The 19504-nt window shown below is 33.9% G+C and overlaps 2 protein-coding genes across 4 annotated transcripts; both read right to left on the bottom strand.

Moving 5' to 3' along the window:
- Positions 1–1565: 1565 nt before the first annotated feature.
- Positions 1566–4627, bottom strand: LOC121765718 (fasciclin-like arabinogalactan protein 15). The gene is made up of 2 exons (XM_042161929.1): positions 3170–4627; positions 1566–2117 (listed from the first exon to the last, which is right to left on the bottom strand). Exons 1-2 carry the CDS (start codon positions 4449–4451, stop codon positions 2044–2046), a joined length of 1356 nt encoding a protein of 451 aa, XP_042017863.1. The 5' UTR covers positions 4452–4627; the 3' UTR covers positions 1566–2043.
- Positions 4628–14125: 9498 nt separating this feature from the next.
- On the bottom strand, positions 14126–18941 carry LOC121765325 (E3 ubiquitin-protein ligase RHF2A-like). Of its 3 annotated transcripts, none has more exons than XM_042161422.1 (9): positions 18737–18941; positions 18242–18400; positions 18103–18149; positions 17387–17449; positions 17176–17284; positions 16734–17074; positions 16540–16644; positions 16076–16425; positions 14126–14371 (listed from the first exon to the last, which is right to left on the bottom strand). In XM_042161422.1, the coding sequence occupies exons 1-8, from the start codon at positions 18740–18742 to the stop codon at positions 16125–16127; spliced, it is 1131 nt and encodes a 376-aa protein (XP_042017356.1). In that variant the 5' UTR covers positions 18743–18941; the 3' UTR covers positions 14126–14371; positions 16076–16124. The 3 variants fall into 3 exon arrangements, with proteins under 3 accessions (XP_042017356.1, XP_042017355.1, XP_042017357.1); XM_042161421.1 differs by having other exon boundaries at positions 16540–16647; positions 18737–18939; XM_042161423.1 differs by having other exon boundaries at positions 16540–16647; positions 18254–18400; positions 18737–18937.
- Between the last annotated feature and the right edge of the window lie 563 nt (positions 18942–19504).

Below are 19504 nucleotides of genomic sequence, written 5' to 3'. Positions count from 1 at the left end.
TTGTTTTCATTAGAATATCATAATATTATACTCCTTATTAATTTGCCTAAGGCATTTCTATTTATTAAGTGTATTGATAATTGATAAGAATGAAAGAATTTCCACAGATGCAAATTTGGTGAGCTTTGGTTGGAGTACAAGATAACATGACCGATGGGTGAAGAAGAAGACTATGAATAATTAAGTAGAGAATTATAGTGAAAGTGTGGTCTAAAATGTAAATTATACTCTCACTCAATTAAAGTAGTACGTATAACTTTTATTTATATTAAAATTAATTCGAAAACATGAACTATCCAATGCAAACTAATGAGGTTGAGATAAGACCGAAGTGGTTGAATTTGCTATGAAGTAAATATCCTTGAGAAAAATAATAAAATTGTGTGAAAGGCAAAGAGGGTTTGTTGAAAGAAACGGAGTTGAAAATGCAACCAAATGATAATATATGAGTTAGATATGATGTCTCCCTCCAACTGTCAAAGACGCAGCATCTTAAGCATCTACCACTTAGCTGTCTTTTTCAGACACTAAACTTTATTATTTTAATGCATGCAACGACCACTATTTATTCTGGCGAAGGTTCTACGGTAACTTAAATTCCACCTGCCGCCTTGTGCCTTACTTGTAATATCATTCACACTAAATTGAAGTGCATGTATATATATTTACAAATATCAGTTTATATTGTATTGTATGTTCATAAAGTGTAGGTTAGTATTGAATTGGTGAAGATGGTGAGGTCAATGTAGCATAACTATAGATGTAATTGAAGTTTGTAGTGATTCAGATTGGATCGGATCGTGTTATTAGGAAATATAGAATGGGGGGTGTGGAAGAAGAGTTGGGAGATCATGATCTTAGGCCAACTCGAACTTGGGATTTTTTTAATAATTGATCGATCTTAATAAATCACGATTGACTCACAGTTAGAGTACAGTGATTGCGGAATTTTGCATAGTAGGATTCGATTGTGTTATTAGTTTTATGCCATGAACTCAATTGCATTATTACTAAGAGTGCGTTTGATATTCGGGATTTATGAGATACATGCTTAAATGAGTATTTTTATATTCATCATGTCGTACTATGATTCAAGTAAGTTAGTTCAAAATAATCAAGGGCATAACATTTTCAAAAGTCAGCTCATCACAGTAAGAACATATGAACCTATACAGTTTTAATTTCCGTAGAGGAGGATAATTCCTAATTGTAAATGTCACCAAAAGGTTTTATGTAAACTTTTATATAATCATTGATTATTACAGTTCCATCAAAATATGCAAATTTACATATTGTGAAAAAGGAGAAACATTTTCAGTTTTTCGATAACAAAGATCTAATGTGGATGCATCTCCTCGTTGGAACATATCAAGGCCTCACTTACACTTGATAGCTATAGTTCACCAAAATATATAGGAGTATTAATTACAACTTCAAAATATGATTTCCTTTCAAAGTCCAAATTAAATAGTAGGAGTAGGAGAACAAAATGCATCGAAAGGAAAGCATAAGTTGTCCACAGAAATTGCTTGTACTAGAAATAAAGTGATTTTTTTTAAAGTGAGTTATGAAAAGGGTGGTTCTTTCCATTCACAAAAGGACAACAAATAATGTCCATTATTAAAAGTAAAAGGAAAAGTTGGTCTCACCACAAGATTTTCATGGCATTCTTTAAACAGAGGCAACCCCCCTCCCCTCTTTATAAAAAAAAAATACTCCACTCCTATATATTTGTGCATACACTGGCTGTCGGCGGACCAAGCTTACTTAAATACAAATAAAAAAATGGGTATGTAATTACAGTAATTATACCAAAATTACAAGGGTAAAAAACAAAAAAGGAAAGAAAAAAATGAAAGTCTCTCCTGTCCTGTGGGGTTCTCTGATGATGAACAAGCACACTGGATTTCTATCTTCTGCTCATGCACATTCACCATCCTGGCAATTAGTAAAATAAATTTTACTAACTCACCTTCTTGCATCATTGTGGATTTCTATCCTTTAGTTTTCCATATATATTTTTTATGATAGTAGTATGAAAATTTAATGACAGGTAGAGAAGTGATGATTTTTCCCAACAGCCCCAAGCATCCTGCATCCCAATTCTAGCAGCTTCCCTGCACATTATTATTTCATCTGTTAGGCAGTTCAACTAAACAACAAAATCAACCAACTATGAAACATATTACAACAATCAAATAATTGTAATAAATCATACCACATGTCTCCAATTATTTTCTCTTCGGAAGAATAACAACAATATTGTCATTCCAGCTAATTAAATAGTGGACTTAACATAAATAAATATAGTAGACTAATCAACTAAAATACAGTGTTTCTATAGAGAAAGAAGGGGAGTGAGTATATATAATCACACCTGTGATTGTGAATATTTATAATTTGTCACAAAAGAAAAACGAATAAGACAGGCGATGAATGAAAGCTGGGCACTATTAGTCAATTACAGGCTGGTCTCAACTCTAGAATTAAAGCTTTTTTAGAGTCAATGAAAAAATTATTTATAGAAAACCACAGCTATGATCCACTGTGCTTTGGTGATGGTCAATTTCATCGCTGCCCATTCATGAGGCTCCACCGTGTTCCCGACACCACTAGATACTCCCCATCCCCATCTTCCACCCACGAATATCACTACCTAATTTCGTTATTAGCTTTTAACCCCGAGGCTAGTAGTAGTAATATTCTCTAAATTATTTATTCTTACTTACAATTCTAGTGAACTGAAATATGGGTTAGAGCTGCGCTAAAACACTAGTATGTCTATTAAATAATGGAGAAGCACTAATGTGATTGTAACAGCCTGCCTAAAAGGACACCATATGATGCTAATTAGAGGTTAATTGTTTAATTATGATGTGCTATGCCCTAGTCTCGACTTGATTTAATTAAAATGTTGAATATCAGTGACCTGTTAATTAACCACCAGTTGAGTAAAATTAATTGTGATTAATTATCAGAGAAAAAAGGGATAAACGTGCGTACAAGTTCAGCAACTAAAATTCGCCGGAGCCCACCTGAATTTTCTCACTGGAGTCACAATCTAATAGTAATAACCCTCTAATTTCACCAATCAATTCTTCACAAAACCAATTTCTAACAAAAGTCGATGATAAACGAATTTGGACTAAAAAAAATTAAATGAACATACCTCTTCTGGGTTTGGAAACAATCTTGGCGACAGGAGCGGCTTTGGGGGCGACGGTCTCCTCCGCCGGGAAGAGAACGCCGTCGATGCCTTGCACAGAGATTCTTCCATCAGTGTAAATATCGGGGTCGAAGAGGTAAGCGGAGCTCTCGCCGTGGCCGAATTTCACCGAGCCGTCGGCCTCCTCCGCCACCACCTTATGCGGCAGTCTCAACGTGTCGTACTTCACCTTCCCGAATCTCCTCACGGAGTTGTACATACTCTCCTCCGTCTGGTACTCTGGAATCAGGTGATAATACATAATCTGCTCCGGCGCCCCAGGTTCGCTCAGCTGGTCCGTCGTCAGCTTCGCCATTGCCTCATCGTTCGGCGCCAGCACCGTCAGCACGTACCCCTCTGAGACCAGCCGCCCCATCTCGGTGGCGAGCGAAGTCAGATTGACTAGGATATCCGCCATCTCGTTGTAGCCTCCGTAATGCAGGAGGGTTTGGATGAAGTCCTTCACCTGGCTCTCGCCGTCGAAGTGATGGTGAGGGCCGCCGGGCCCGGGAGCGGGGGCAGGGGCGAGAGAGGGGCCGGGAGCTAGGGCGTCGTAGACAGGGAGGGCGGGAGGGGCGCCGGCAGGGGCGGGCGGTGCGGATTTCTTCAGGCGGTGAGTCCGCGGATCGACCTCCGGTGCTCCCTCCGGAATCACGGCGGAGGTTGCGCGGAGGCTGCGGCGCGAATTGAATTCGTGCTGGACGGATTTGGGGATTAGGAGCCTCTCAATGCCGTGGATGATTCCGTCGGGGCGGACGATGTCGTCGGATTTGATAACCCTAGCCGTGCCGACGACTTTCTCTCCGTTTTTCTCGTGGATTGGAATCAGTTCGCCGGCGGCGTCGCGGCAGAGGCTGGAGTGGTGAACTGGCTTCTTCCTCCAGTGATTGGACTCAATGCGGGTGGGAATCATGTGGAAGAGAAGGAGATTTTGGAGAGACTTGAGATTCCGTGGCTCCAGCAGAAATTGCTTGAATTCGGGGTCCAAATCCCGCTCCAACGCCTCATTTCTGGGGGCGAATATGGAAATGTTGTGGTTGGCGACGGCGTCTTCGAGCGTTTGAAGCAGCAGCGCCTTCTCGACGAGCTCCGAGAGCTCGGTGTAATGCGAATCGAGGAGAGCTACGAGGACTGAATTGGAATTGATCTGAGCGGCGGAGCTTGCTGGTTTGGCCGGCAATGCGGAGGCGGAGGCGGCGAGAAGAGCGAGGAAGGCGAGAGAGAGGCCATAGATCTGAGAATCCATGGCGATTGATGAATTTGGGGATATTTCGGTCTAGAGTAATTTTACAGTAAGTCTTGTTGGTTTCTCTCTCTTGTTTGGGAGAAAACAGTGAGAAAATATGTGGCGTTGGTTTGGTTAATAGTACTTAACTTAATAGGGCTACGTTGTTTGGTGGAATATTAAAGTGATGAAGAAGAAAGGGAGGAAAGAGTTCGGAAATAGTATATCCTATCTTTTTTCTTATTATTTTCTATATCAAAAATGTCAAATCGATTCTTGAATATTTTCCAAATATTAATTAATTATGTGTAACATTTATTGATGCCAGCGAACATGATTGTATATTTAAGTGTGATAGTAATATCAAATAACCTAAATGTGGGTAATGGTTTAGGTTAGGGTAGAAAATAGTGGGTAATACACATTAATTACTATTTTCTATTATTATTATTATTATTATTATTATTATTATTATTATTATTATCTGTATTGATAAAATAAGATGTATAGCAGAGTAAAGGGCAATTGTTATGAAAGCAAATAGGAGAGTTTGCTTGAGAGAGAGAGGTAAAATTAACTTGAAAAGGCAGATAAAACTGGAATGATGTAACTATAATTATTAATTTAATTTTAATTTTAATTTTAATTTTAATTTTAATTTTAATTTTAATTTTGTAACCAACATTGGTAAATTTTTAGGTACAAAGGTGGAAATGACAACAGGCTGGAGGAGGGTCCACACGGCGGGAGGGGTATACGGTGCCAAATAACAAAATCCGACAATACGTCCTAATTATTAAAAGAGGGAACATCATTTTAAGTCTATGAACTTTGCCAAAGTATCATTTTAGGTCCGTGAACTTTGAAAATCTTATTTTAGGTCCGTGAACTTTGAGTTAGTTTCATTTTAGGTCCTTTTTACTATTTCCAAGTTTTTTGGACGAAAATACCCTCAATACCTTAAAATATATATTTTTAATAAATTTATCATATACTCATATTTTTTTATAAATATCTTTACAATATATTTTTGTCAAATTTTCTAAATATAATTTGACCTTAAATATTATCACTTAATTTTGTGACATGCAAGTAAAATTGCTTCTTCAATTTTTTATATTAATTTTTTTAAAATTGAATAAATAACTTTTCTCTAATAATAAAAAATTGAATAAAGATCTTTTCTTGCATGTCACAAAATTAAATTATAATATTGAAGGTCAAATTATATTTAGAAAATTTGTCAAAAATATATTGTAAATATATTTATAAAAAGATCTTTATTCAATTTTTTATTATTAAAGAAAAGTTCTTTATTCAATTTTTAAAAAAATTAATATAAAAAATTGAAGAAGCAATTTTACTTGCATGTCACAAAATTAAGTGATAATATTTAAGGTCAAATTATATTTAGAAAATTTGATAAAAATATATTGTAAAGATATTTATAAAAAAATATGAGCATATGATAAATTTATTAAAAATATATATATTTTAAGGTATTGAGGGTATTTTCGTCCAAAAAAACTTGGAAATAGTAAAAAGGACCTAAAATGATACTAACTCAAAGTTCACGGACCTAAAATAAGATTTTCAAAGTTTACGGACCTAAAATGATACTTTGGCAAAGTTCATGGACCTAAAATGATGTTCCCTCTTATTAAAAATGTGTCTAAGCATAAACTTATATATACGTACTATTTACATAAACACTAAATTTAGAACCATTGTTAATTTAGCTTTGAGTAAAGATGATGAAAAAAAAATAAAGCTCTACTTTTAAGTAATTAATCGATTTTTCATAATTCATATTCGTTTCCTTCGTTGGAATTCAACGAATTGTTGGAATTCAGATTCACGTGAATGCAATTTATATTTAAAAAAGTTCTAAAATAATTGAGTCATTTATATTTTTTTGCAAAAAGTAACTCTATCTCTTTTACTTGTTCTTTTTTTATCTGTCTTATTTTATTCTCTCTTAATTTGTCTTATTTTATTCACTATCCACTAACAAACTATTTTTAATCTCCGTGTGAAAAGAAACAACTCTATTAACAAGAAACGGATGAAATAAGTTTTACAATGTATTCTATCCAAAAGAAGCAATTTTTATGATAATTTGATATGTTTGATTAGTTTGTTGAGTTTAGAAATAAGAAATTCTTTAAAAGGGGTACAAGATGAATTTTAGAGTCCATAGACAATCAAGAAGATCGCACAGCACGCACGTGAGCAAAGCAGTACCGCCCGACCCGTGTGGTGTTGGCGATATGAAGGATTGACGAGGACCGCAGGACTCGTATGATGCCACCAGCCTCCGACACTAGCCATGTGTGGTGATATACTTTAGTGCGAGCCACACGGCCCACCTTCCAAACGTATGCCTCGTGCTCCAATAAGTCCAATTTGTATAGAACTTCCTCCCACTATTTTGCATTTTTTTTTACTTTTGGAGAAGAATAGCAATTTAGCAGGGAATTCAATGCAGATGAAGCAGACCCAATATTAAATACTCCGATATATTTCTAATTTTTGTTAGATTGAACATGTTTTATATTGATTTACTTTATCTGGTATGGATTGCTAAATGCTTAAAATCATCTGAATTAAAAGTAATTGACTCATAGTAGTTATTTTTACCGTTGAATGTTCAAAATTCATTTTGCTTTAATTATCCCACGGCCTTTTAAATGCCGACTGCCTATGATTTTGTTTGGTTCATGCAGATGCATGTGTTGTTGTTACAAGATTCGAAATGGAAGTATTGATACACGTCGAGAATAATAAACTTATCTAGTTATTGTAGCAAAAAAGATGAGATTAAATATGAGGACAAAGAACACTATGATTTCTTTTTAGTACAGTAACATGTAGCTAGTAATTTTCGTTGATATTAGGGTGTCCACTGTAAGGCGGACACGCCCAATAGCCCCGCCCCAATTTTTGTCCATAGCCCCAATTTTGTTGTCCACAGCCCCAAAATTCTATTTCCGCCACTATAAATAGCCCCCAAATTTTATAATCAATTTTCATTTTAAAATATTTTTAGTTTCAATCAGGTATAATTAAAATTATCGCAATGTAAATAATTAGAAAACGAGGTAATTGGGGACGAATATTCGTTGTATTGCAAAAGGGTAAAATTATACAACGAAAATTATACAACGAATTATACAACGAATTAAAATTATACAACGAATTAAAAAAAACGCCGCCTATAGCCGCGCCGGGCATCCATCCACTATAGGCGCCCGCGCTATCCGCCGCGTACGCCCCCGACTCGCCGCGTCCTCGCCCCGGAGTCGGCGATCGCCCGTCCGCCGCCTACCGCCCCCATCTCCTCGTCTGCCCCGGGGGCGGACAACTCTCCCACTATGGACACCCTTAAATTAGTGGGATTGGGTATAAGTCGTATTGGATTCTAACCTTATCGAGTCGACCCATTAGGAATTCAATAATTTTGAATTGGAATCGGGTAACCCATTAAAAAAAGTCACTTCATAATTAGTCCTTAAAAAAAGAGGTATGCAACTTTTAGGTTCCTAAAGTGCCTATAAAAAGAGTCACTCTTATCTTTTTATAGTTTTTTTTACAAATTATACTCTAAAAGGTAGGGTGAACCCGACTATTTTTATTCTTTGTATAAAATTGTATTTGTTGGGTTAAGTTGATCCGGTAATATTCTAACTCACAAGATTTTCTAGCTCGACTATGCATTACATCACATATCCAATCATATATAGGTCTTGCGTATAAAATTTAAGGTGTTAAGAGTACAAAAGATTGAAAATTGGTGTTTTAATTAAAAATGATTGAAAACTTATGTAAGACTTGCGTAAAGAGTTACCTGTATAATTAACTCATTGTAAATTGAAGGAAATACTGATAATGAATATGTAAAAAGCCAACTATTTTGGGTACGAAAGTCATGCAAAACAAAAACCATGATGTATTATGAAAGGGAGAGCGAAACAGTTTTCAAAGTTGAAAATAATTACAAAATTGACAAATAAGACCACTCCTATGATGTTTCACTTTCGCATTTTACTTGATAATGAATTGAGACAAAAGTGCAACATTTTTCCATGGAAATAACAAGTGTAATTGGAAAGAGTAACTAATTTAGGCAATTGACGACGACTTAATAATTAAAATGTTCTTTTTTGCTATACTAGAAAATTGTTCTTTTATTTTTTGAGTGGCATTGCATTGGAAGAGATTAACCTAAAATAGAAAACTTAATCAACTATCTTTAGTTTATACGTTGCTTCACCTTTGTGCCTATTCTTTTTAATCAATACAATTATTTTATTATTTTCAATAAAATTTTATTTATATACGTATTGTTATTTGAGTTCGCGAAAATATTTTGTAGTTTTAATCGCTAAGTCAGATACTGAAAGTATTTATTTGTGTTTCATGGGGTTTGACTTTTGAGACCAAAGTTTTGAGACGCAATGAAAAACTTAATTTATTCTACTAGTGACGAAAATATATCATGTTTAAAATGGTAAAGGAATAAAACATGTTCATTTACGTCTACAGAGTTCTAGCAGCAATGCGTATAACTTGGTCTTTTAATTAATTAATGATCACGTAAAATGTCAATGGATTCAAATTGATATATTTGGACGTACTACCAGCCATTTATTTTGGGTTAAATCAACCAATATTTAATGGATTTTTTAATTTTTTTATTATATAAATCTAATAAGTATCGTGGAACTAAAAGTAAAAGCTTAGGGGTGTTCGATTTGCAAGATTGTATCACAAGATTAAATTTGTAGTATGTTTAGTTCATGAGATTCAATCTCACAACTCAATCCTAGAGGGATAATCATGAAATAATTTTTTAATTATATAAATCTAATAAGTATCGTGGAACTAAAAGTAAAAGCTTAGGGGAGTTCGATTTGCAAGATTGTATCACGAGATTAAATTTGTAGTATGTTTAGTTCATGAGATTCAATCTCACAACTCAATCATAGAGGGATAATCATGAAATAATTAGTCATACCTAATCCCTTATGACTAAAATAATCTCATAACTCAATCATAGATTATATCTTGATATTATTTTATCTTGGAAACTGAACACCACCTTATTATACTGATAGGGGCTATATATTTTAAATTTCGAATAATAATTTTAATACATGGAGTATATTTTTCTAATATGAGCTTTTGTACAAAATTTTTATAAACAACTGAAAATTCAATAATATTATATAAATACAATTTTAAAAATATACTAGGGAGGGACTTAAGCCCCTCCCAACTACATGTGTGTTCGTCTCTAATCATAGAGTAGCTCACTTAATGTTTTGTTTTAAATGAATACATCATAAATGAAAGTTTGAATCATCTTATTTCCATGAGTTTTGTCAAACCTCTAAAAGACCATTACCAATCAAATTGCTAATATTGTCACGAAATTAATGGAGTTTTAGTATAACTTATTCATTGGTATGTTAAGTAAACTACTTACAATTTTATTTGGTTTTTTTTTTTAAATCAATTTGATTAAGAGTGTACATGTATATATACACAAAAGTGATTAGGTTCTTGTTAGAACTATGACTATAATATTTTGTATATGCAATAACAAAGATAGAAGCATAATTGTTACATACTTCTATGTTAATTATTGCTCTGTTTTGGTGCGTGTACGTAGCTGCGTTTGTTTGGTGCGACATTCACATTTAATAGTGACTTCTCTCCTAATTGGAAAATCTTTTGACATCATCACGCACATTACTACTTTTGAATCATCATACTTTAATTTGGGTTGTATTAGAAGGCATTTTACCTACGTAAGTTAAAAATATACATTTGATACGAATAAAGTGTTCTTAACCAACTTACATTTGATTAGAATTAAGTGTTCTAAACTAATAACGTACTAAGACATTTTTCTTTCCTTCAATAAATCCGAGTTACGAAGATATATTAATCGTTTTTCTAAAAGAAAAAATAAAAACTATATCAGCAATTATGACCGACAGATATGGAGACTTTAAAATGATGTACATTTGTTTTTTTTTATGTGAGAGTTGATTATAGTCGATTAAAGAAGAGTGGTTGTTTGATCAATCATTTATTTATAAATTGGTATGATCAAATGATGTTTGTTACGGGGGCATGTTTTTAATTTATTTGGGGATCTTTAATATATTCTGTACTCACAATTACACAAGTTTTGTATAATTAGTTAAGAAGTTCAATAATTATAACAATGGAAAATCGTTGGGAAGAAAATATTTTTGGGAAGTATGTATAGGGGTCTTGAATTCTAAGAAATTAAAACTTATTGAACTAGATGCACCAATTTCTTAGTTTTCTATTAGAGAATTGTATTTTACTATATCTATACAGACTAATCATATTCTTTACAACATATATAATCAGTTCATTTTGTGATTAAGAGCGTCATCATTAAATTTATTTGATTATAAAGACTTAAAAATTTCATTTATATGTAAGTGAGGCAAGTCATAATCCATTATTTTTTGGCAATCCGGTCGAAAAATTGAATTAATTATGAAAAAATATTATTTCTTAACCGACAATTTATTCCTCGACCTTGCACAAAAGGACAATATGGTTCCTATTGTCTTGTTTAGATAAATACACCCTCTTGTAAATTGCTAACAAAAAGGTTGTTATTACCTTTAAATAATTATGTTGTTTTAGTATGAGGCTACGTGCTTTACCTTTTCAAATTATTTGCTATAAGTATTTTCTAGCATTTTACTTTGGTTAATATCATTAAGTTGCCCAATTATTTACTCCAAATGAACAATAAGTGACCATATAATTGGATCCAAAGTGAACAATTGACATAAAGGATTAAAGCTTAGGCCATCCACAACGCATCCCTTAGCCGTTTCTTATCTCGTCCCGGAGAGACGAGACAAATAAGAGATGGTGTTGCAGCCTTCCGTCTCTATCCCGTCTCGGAGAGACGCCCGTCCCGGAGGGACAGCTCGCGAGACATCTTGCCACGCGCGTTGGCGACGTGGCGAGCTCTGGTTCGTCCGTGACGCCCACTCGCCGGCCCGCGAGTGAGCGTCGTTTTATCCAAAAAAATGTTTTTTTTTGTTTTTTTAAATTCAGGAAAATTCAAAAATTAAAAAAAATCCCAAAAAATATACTAGCCATTTATAGGAGTTTTTTGCAAATTTTTATTTATTTTTAATTTTTTTTAAGCCTCCAATCACTTCTATAAATATCAAATCATTCCCACAAATTAATCCACCATAAAAAATATGTTTTTTTATTTAAATTATGTATTTTTAATTTTTTAGGATTTTATTAATGAGGTTTTTAATTTTTTAGAATTTTAAGTTGTAATTTTATTTTATTTAATGAAGTGTGTTTTTATTAATTGAATTTGTTGGAAATAAAAATAAAAAATGAAATTGAATGAATAGTTAAGAGATGAGATTGTTAAGAGACGGATAAGAGATGAAGGGTTGCAGGTGTTGTCTCTTAGCTAAGAGATGGAGTAAAAAGTACAGTGAGGCCCATGAATAGTTAGGAGATAAGACGGTTAAGAGACGGATAAGAGACACCGTTGCGGATGGCCTTAGGACTACAAAGTTACTTCTTTTATTAGCATTAGTTCTCATATTTGGACTTCGATGCGAAGACTTCTTTTCCTTTTTTCCTTTTTTGTGAGAGTGCTAATTCGAGGACTGGATTGCTCAATAATGCCCACATGTAATAATATTAATAATAGTATAATTGAAATTCGAACCACAATATAAGATTACATGGAGTGATAAATATTTCCATAGAGTACAACCCGTGGCTGTCGGTGCCGATATATGCATTTTATATTTCAATATATTTATGAATTATATTTATAAAAAAATATGTTTGTATAATATACATGTGGGTCATCATAATTATTCATATGCCTTTATTGTCTTAAATTCAATCAGACTATAAATTAACTCTTTTTTAAAATTTCTTTATCTTTTATGAGAATATGATGTCATTTCTTAATTTCTCATAAATTAGTAAACCTTAGTATGCTAATATCGGCCGGATTTACATGGAACAATTGTATTCGACTTAAAGGCTTTTGAGAAAATATTCAAATAACTCTAGACCTACATAAGTTCATAACCCAAGTACATAATCAAAAAAATAAATAAAAAGATAGTTTTGGATATTTAAAGCTAAAATTATTCAAGCGCTTTAGCATTTTGATATAGAACTGCAATGCAAACACATTGAATCCAAAGATTCAAATGCTGGACTCTTAATAAGGATTTAAATGTTGAAATTGAAGGCCAAATTAATTACATCTTTCAAATTTATAAACTCGAAAATAAGAATTTTAAATTTCAATTTCTCGTTTGAAACGGACGATATCTTGGTTAAGTTTTAGATTATATACTCATTTGAAATTGAAACCCATCACACAAATTCGCTCAAATCAAATTAATTCTCCATTTGAGTCCAACTTGATTTTTTTTTCATGTATGCGAATGGATACAAAAGTAGTTGCGTTAGTTTTAATATTCCATTTATCTTCACAACTTTCATATATAGAGTGCTAGATATTCATCTAAAGAATATACACTAAAACTCAAGAAAATTGAAAAAATCAAATTATCTATTAATTCGATGTTTTTTTTTGTTTTTATCCCAAAAACAACAAAAACTCACAAAACTACTTATATCATTTTAGTTAAATTTCACTATGTGTGAACTGCATAACAAGTGAGAGCTATAATTTGAGGCAGATAAATTATGTACTCTACCAAAAGCCTAACCTAAAAGTCATGAATAGATATTTATGTCTGTGATTTTTAACCACAAATTCACTTGAGAGTCAATGTTAATAAGGCCCAACCTAATTTTATTGTTTCCACCAACAAAAATAGCCCCACTCGGTACGGAAGGATTTACATTAGCCCAAGCCCATAAAAACATGATAATCTAGAATATACATACGTCATTTACAAATATTTATTCTTTTATTTAATTCATTCATTATATATTGGTGCTGCTACTGGGACCTGCTCTGTTTTCATTTTTTTTACAAATATCTCCCACCGACAAAAGTTGGGTACGCCAAAAAAATAAATCAAGAAATTGGAATCCATAAAAATATGGTTCATGTAATTATTAGTATAACAAATTATTTTGTCGGATTCTATTACTACAGAAATGGAGGTGGTCAAATTTTGGGAGTTGGGAGTGGAGAAGTTGACTAGCTCAATTAAATATTTAAATTAATGTAGCATCCAAGTCCTAGGAGTATGCATTGTATTGAGCTACTCAAATTGGAATGGTATCATGATGGAAACTAATTATACAGTAATTATATACTTTATAATTCTCATTTAGAACGTCTCCAATCATTTACACTTAACTCTAACTCATTTTAATGTAAATTTCACATCAATTTTATTTCAATCAATTACGCTAAACTCAAACTTAAAAGAATATTCTCTATATTATGCTTTTTTTACTCACAAAATTTGAAAAAATAGATTTTGGTTTAGTATAAACTTAAAGATAGGTAGTGTTTTTTTCTCAAAAACCAAAAATGAAATTGATTTTTAAGTACTATTATAACTAATTACCTATTCCATTTTAGGTTTTAGTGTACCCTTAGAGATGATCTATCTTATGGCACAAGAACACTTTTACTTGAAAAAAAAGAGTTTTAGCAGAAGTGTTGCAAGTTTGATGGATTAACTCAAATGGAGAATCAAGAAAGCATCAAACTACACTATCTCTGCCAAAATCTAACTCGGAAAGTCACACTGCAAGCTTCATGTTTGCTATTACAAGCAGATACACATTATGGTAACCCAAATTTAAGATGCTGCGATCGTTTTCTGGTTGGGATCAAACAACGATTATACCGAAACTCTAGCCTTCACATCTCATCCTCACCATGTCATATTTGGATCATATACCTGAAATTAATTGCAAAATAAGGATCAACAGGAAAGACTAAACAAAGCACCAAGGTTATATGAACGAAACCGGGCATAGACAAGCCAGATTATAAGTACCAACACGGCTCTTAAAAAAAATGTGCGACAAGTAAACTTTACCAGTTATCATAAACTTAAATCCATGTTCTATTTTTTGAGTAGCCCAATCCATAGCTGGAAGCTTAGGAAGCAATGTCAGTACATCCACATTCACTTTTTGAGTAAATTTAAAGGTAGAGCATGCATATATCAAATATTGAATGTGACTTGCACTTAAAGCAAAACCACAAATCATTTTCTAAATCACTGTGTCTTAATGTAATCAGTGCCTATGGAGAGAGAACTTCATCCGAACTTTGTAAGACATCTGATGGTAGAATTTATAACTCCTGCAAGGTTAACAGGGGATAAGTAACAAGTATCGATAACTTAGGTAACATTCTCTTACCGAGTGTAAGGAGAAAGTTGCCTAATGTCCAGGGAAAATGATACACGAGACACTATGATCGATGTTTTGGGTAATATAATTATTAAATTACTAAAATACTCCCATAGTGTCTGCATCCCTGCTCCTCGTGCTGATCTATAAATACTGCAACATCTACAACGCTAAAAACGTACTCACTAACCAAGAATTAAACAAACCCTATTTACTAGAGCGGGTGAAAGCAGGAAGACCTTAAGAGGAGTATGTCTGCATATTCAGCTGGCCTTAGATTACTACTTAGAATCTAGGCAACACTTGTATTCAATAGAAAAGAGCAAAGATGCATTTCACATTCAACCAAAATCAATACTTCAATTGACAGAACTGGCTACCAAGGGTGTGTAAAAGACATTTGTGGATCTAGATAGCAGGCAAAAAAAGCAAATTAGAGTTGTCAAGCAGTTTAACTAGAGACAATGGAGATCAACAAGAGACAGACATCTAAATCTACTGAAAGTCATTGTTTCAGTTTTATGGTGTCTGGGGAGCTTTATTACCCTACCAGTACTACAAAGTATGCCATTTAAATCTACTAAATGTTATTAGTTCAGTTTCAGAGGAGCTTTATTACCCTACCAGTTCTGAAAAGTAGACCTATGCAACGTCTTCACTTTCAGGCATATGGTTCTTGTCAACTGGTAAGGGTTTATAATGCACATTGTTTGATCCTTGTAAGATGGGAGCACATCTTAGAGTATATGCTAATATAAATAATTTTGCTGATACTCGAATGCAAAGAAAATGAGAATACAAAAGCTAAAGATGTAACCATCCCTCTCTCTAACCACACTCCAGCAAATGCCAGTACCTAGTTCAGCTTATTCTGTCACACTTAAAATTTTCAAACTCATGATTTCTCAAATGCTGCCATGCATTTTTCCAAGCATCTACAATCCTTAATCAAAGGGAGAGAAATAAGAAAGATCCACAATTCACCTTGTAAGAGAGTTTTGAGGTCACAAAATATTTACATTAATTTTCAAGGTTAATTAGGCACATCGAACAACAATAAATAAGTGAACTACGAATACAAAAAGATATAGCAGTCAAACTAAGCCAATCATAACATAATGCACTAAAGTAGATCCTGAATGATGTATAAATGTGTCTTTGTGTCTGGTCCAACCATAAACGAGAAAATAGCAACCAAAATATCAAAAGATCAAGATTACTAATCAGGCAACTGGATAACTCACCTTCAAAGATGAAATGCTGAGGATGGACACCCCTAGCAATATTATAAACTTAACTTGATACTGAACTTGCAGCAACAGAAGCAGAGTCCTTTCCATTCAATAACGTATCACTGGGAGTATCTCTACTAATGTTGCTAGATCCAGTGCCCGAAGAACTTTCTGCACCGTTTGTTGCTGGCACATGACTATTGTTATCTCTACTTTCAAGACGGTCCATCATGCGGGACACAGTGGCAATTCCAGCATTTACCTCCTTCCTGACTTCAGAACCAATATCAGCCATGGAAGAGCTACGAGAAAACAGCTTCTCCTTCCATTCCTTTGTACTCTTTGAAATGGACTCCTTGTATCTAAAAAATAATTGAACTGACAACACTCAGAACTCAAAAGGCTTAAACCTCAAAACTAGGTTGACATATAAGGACAAAAAAATAGTAGTTATTAAAACTAAAGCAAACTCATACTTCATTGACATAGAACTGAATCGAGATTTCCAGGAATCTGAAATGGACTGTGACTCAGATGGTCCGGCTCTGTCTTGATTTGGCAAGGACGATTGGCTTGCATAGCTTCTAAGAAAGTGGACTTATACACAGTCAGTCAAAGGTTAATAGTTAATACAAAAAAATCATTGAAATTATATGTAGTACCTAACTACCTATTATCATTTGATGATCCTCGGCCAGAAGTTGGCCCCACTACAGTTCTGGATGATGAAGCTGAATTTTGAATGCTTCCCATGTTATTTGCAGATGCGACTGGAACTGTTTGGTTAGTTTCAACTGCTGCAATTTGTTCAGTTTCTTCTCCACCAGAAGCAGCGGAAGATCCAGGAGGAGCACCTGAGAATACAACAAATTGCGGACGGGCATGAGCAGATGAACGACTCCTTGAGCCCTCCCTCCGAGCAATTCGGTGAGTTCTCCCCATCCCAGCAGCAGCTGCCAAATGTTGGATAATCCGCTCCTGAAGTTCAGCATCATTAATTCCAGCTGGTAACTGCATTTGGTCAGAAGAGTGATGAAACACCAACACAACATTAAGTCGCAGGGGCATCTGATTGAAAAATTCAAAGTTAACAACAAATATTGATAACAGACATGCTGCAATTCAAAATCTCCGAGAGTAGGATGACGAAATATTGTTGCATTCCTTGACGGAGTGAGCCTGAAACTTCTTTCGCGTTCGACAGCCTCAAGTAATTCTTGACTGCCATAAAATAAAAAGATATACTAACACAATTCAAGAAACAACAGAACTGAACAAGAAGATTGAATTTAAACCAATAGAAACTAAATATCAGAGACATACTTTGCAGGATCCTTCAGACTAATACTTTGCCAGCACATAGGACAATTGGAGCTTCTTTGGCACCTGGCCCACACATTGAAGAATAAGATATATATTAGTCTTCCTCAAACACTACCGAATCACTCTTTCATGAGGTTTCTTAACTCTTATCCTCACTTGCCATGTTTCAGATTATAAAATATTTAGACAACAAACACGTTCAAACCTCACACGAATTAGATCCATAGAATTGAAACTATATAATAGTATTTCCACCTGTTGTAAAATTATCGTTGAGCATGAAGTAAACAAAAATGAGAATATAAAGATCCAAACTTTAATAGAATGGGAAACAATTGTTAGCCTGGAAATCTATCCAAACCATCTTCTACCCTCTATAATTGGATTTATTCGAACTATAGATGAATGGATGTAGGCAAAAGCCAAAATTAACATAAAAACATATTGGTACCACCACCACCAAACCAAAGTATGGGACAGAAGATCGTTAGTCAATAAGTGTTTCTTTCATGAGTAATGGCAAGGCAATAAAATGGACTTAGCCTACATAAAGTTGGTCAATGATTATTTTCTACATTTAAGAATGGTAGTACAATTTTTTTGACACACAAAATGACCTCAAGGGGAGCTTGAAAGCCTGAAAACTGAGATGAAGTTGAGTCGCCACATATGATATCAGCATTACCAAGTCCCCAAATTCAAAGAGAGATACATACCATTCAAGAATGCACTGAAGGTGGAACTCGTGCTTGCAACTTGTCACCTACATAAGATTATGAAATAGATTCAGCAATTGCAAATGACAGAAGTTAAAATTCATCAGCAACGGAACAGATACGCAAATGGGATTACTACATTCACAATTACCGTCATAGGATCGCTGTCACCAAACCCCTCGAGGCATATGCTACAAGCATCATCACAAGACTCCTGTATCCCTCCCTCCACAAAAGCCGCAGCTGATATCATGTGTGTCGCTGCCTTCTTCGCCTCATCCATCTCCGGAACTTTACCCTAAAACCACAAACAAAACAAGATACTTAAGAGCAAGGTATGTCACATTACTAACACATAGACCGCTTGATTTAGGTAAATAGATATCACGCCGAGGCGAGAAATTGTTGAGCATATTCTCCATAACTGTTCACAAAAATAATCTACTTATTAAAAAATCAGGAAACAGAGCCGAAATCATAGATTATGAAACATATCATGTATATCATGAAAAAGTAGCCGATATTCTTCAACAAGCACCATAATTTGATGATCGAACTAGATGCATACACTATCAAATCGGAAATATAAAAATTCAATTTTCTCTGAACAATCCAGCAAAAATTAATCCTTTACCTCCATAACAGAGAGAAATTGTCCAGAAACAAAGAAAATAGAGAGAAATTGTCAAAAATAGGAGAACAATCCCATCAAATTCTGCAAAAGTGGAAGCAGATTTCCCTCCAAATATGAAAGTTAACGCAGGGTCACATTCACGGAAACCTCACGCAATTTCAAGAGAGAGAAACGGAGAGGTGTGAAAAGCAGGAATTGGATATGGAGGTCACGCAATCCTATATTTATTAAATTAATTGGGAAAATATTTAATTAAATGTGATGTATGATTGGTGGGTTTGGATTTGGAGGGCCAAATCTACTACTTTATCGGCAAATTCAATAATTCTATGGTTTAGTCTTAACAATTGATTATTTCTACCTTAGAATAATTCAGATTTCACACCGAATTAATTGTTCCTTTTTGACAATCTCAACTCCATTTGCCACCATCATATGCTCTCTCTCTCTCTCACTCACTCTCACCATCATTCATTTTTTTTTTGTATAATCATATGATTATGCATATATTCATTCTTATTCCACTTGATGATGTATTTTTTCCTCCATGTAAATTTAATAAAAAATATACTAATTTCCTTTTTTATTTCTCAATTCCCCACGTCATCCCAACCCATTTCATTTCCATCCATGTTTACATGATCAAAGAATTTTACAAAAGAAGAATGTATGAAACTTTAATAATAAGGGGTAATAATTTAAATTTAAAGTAACTCAAGTTTGAAGAAAAATAGTAAATATTTTTCATACTAAGAATTTGAGAAAAGA

Source organism: Salvia splendens, chromosome 14, assembly GCF_004379255.2.
Source record: "Salvia splendens isolate huo1 chromosome 14, SspV2, whole genome shotgun sequence".
Lineage (NCBI taxonomy): Eukaryota > Viridiplantae > Streptophyta > Magnoliopsida > Lamiales > Lamiaceae > Salvia > Salvia splendens.
Note: the sequence above shows the minus strand (reverse complement) of the source record. Positions and strands in the feature narration are given on the sequence as shown.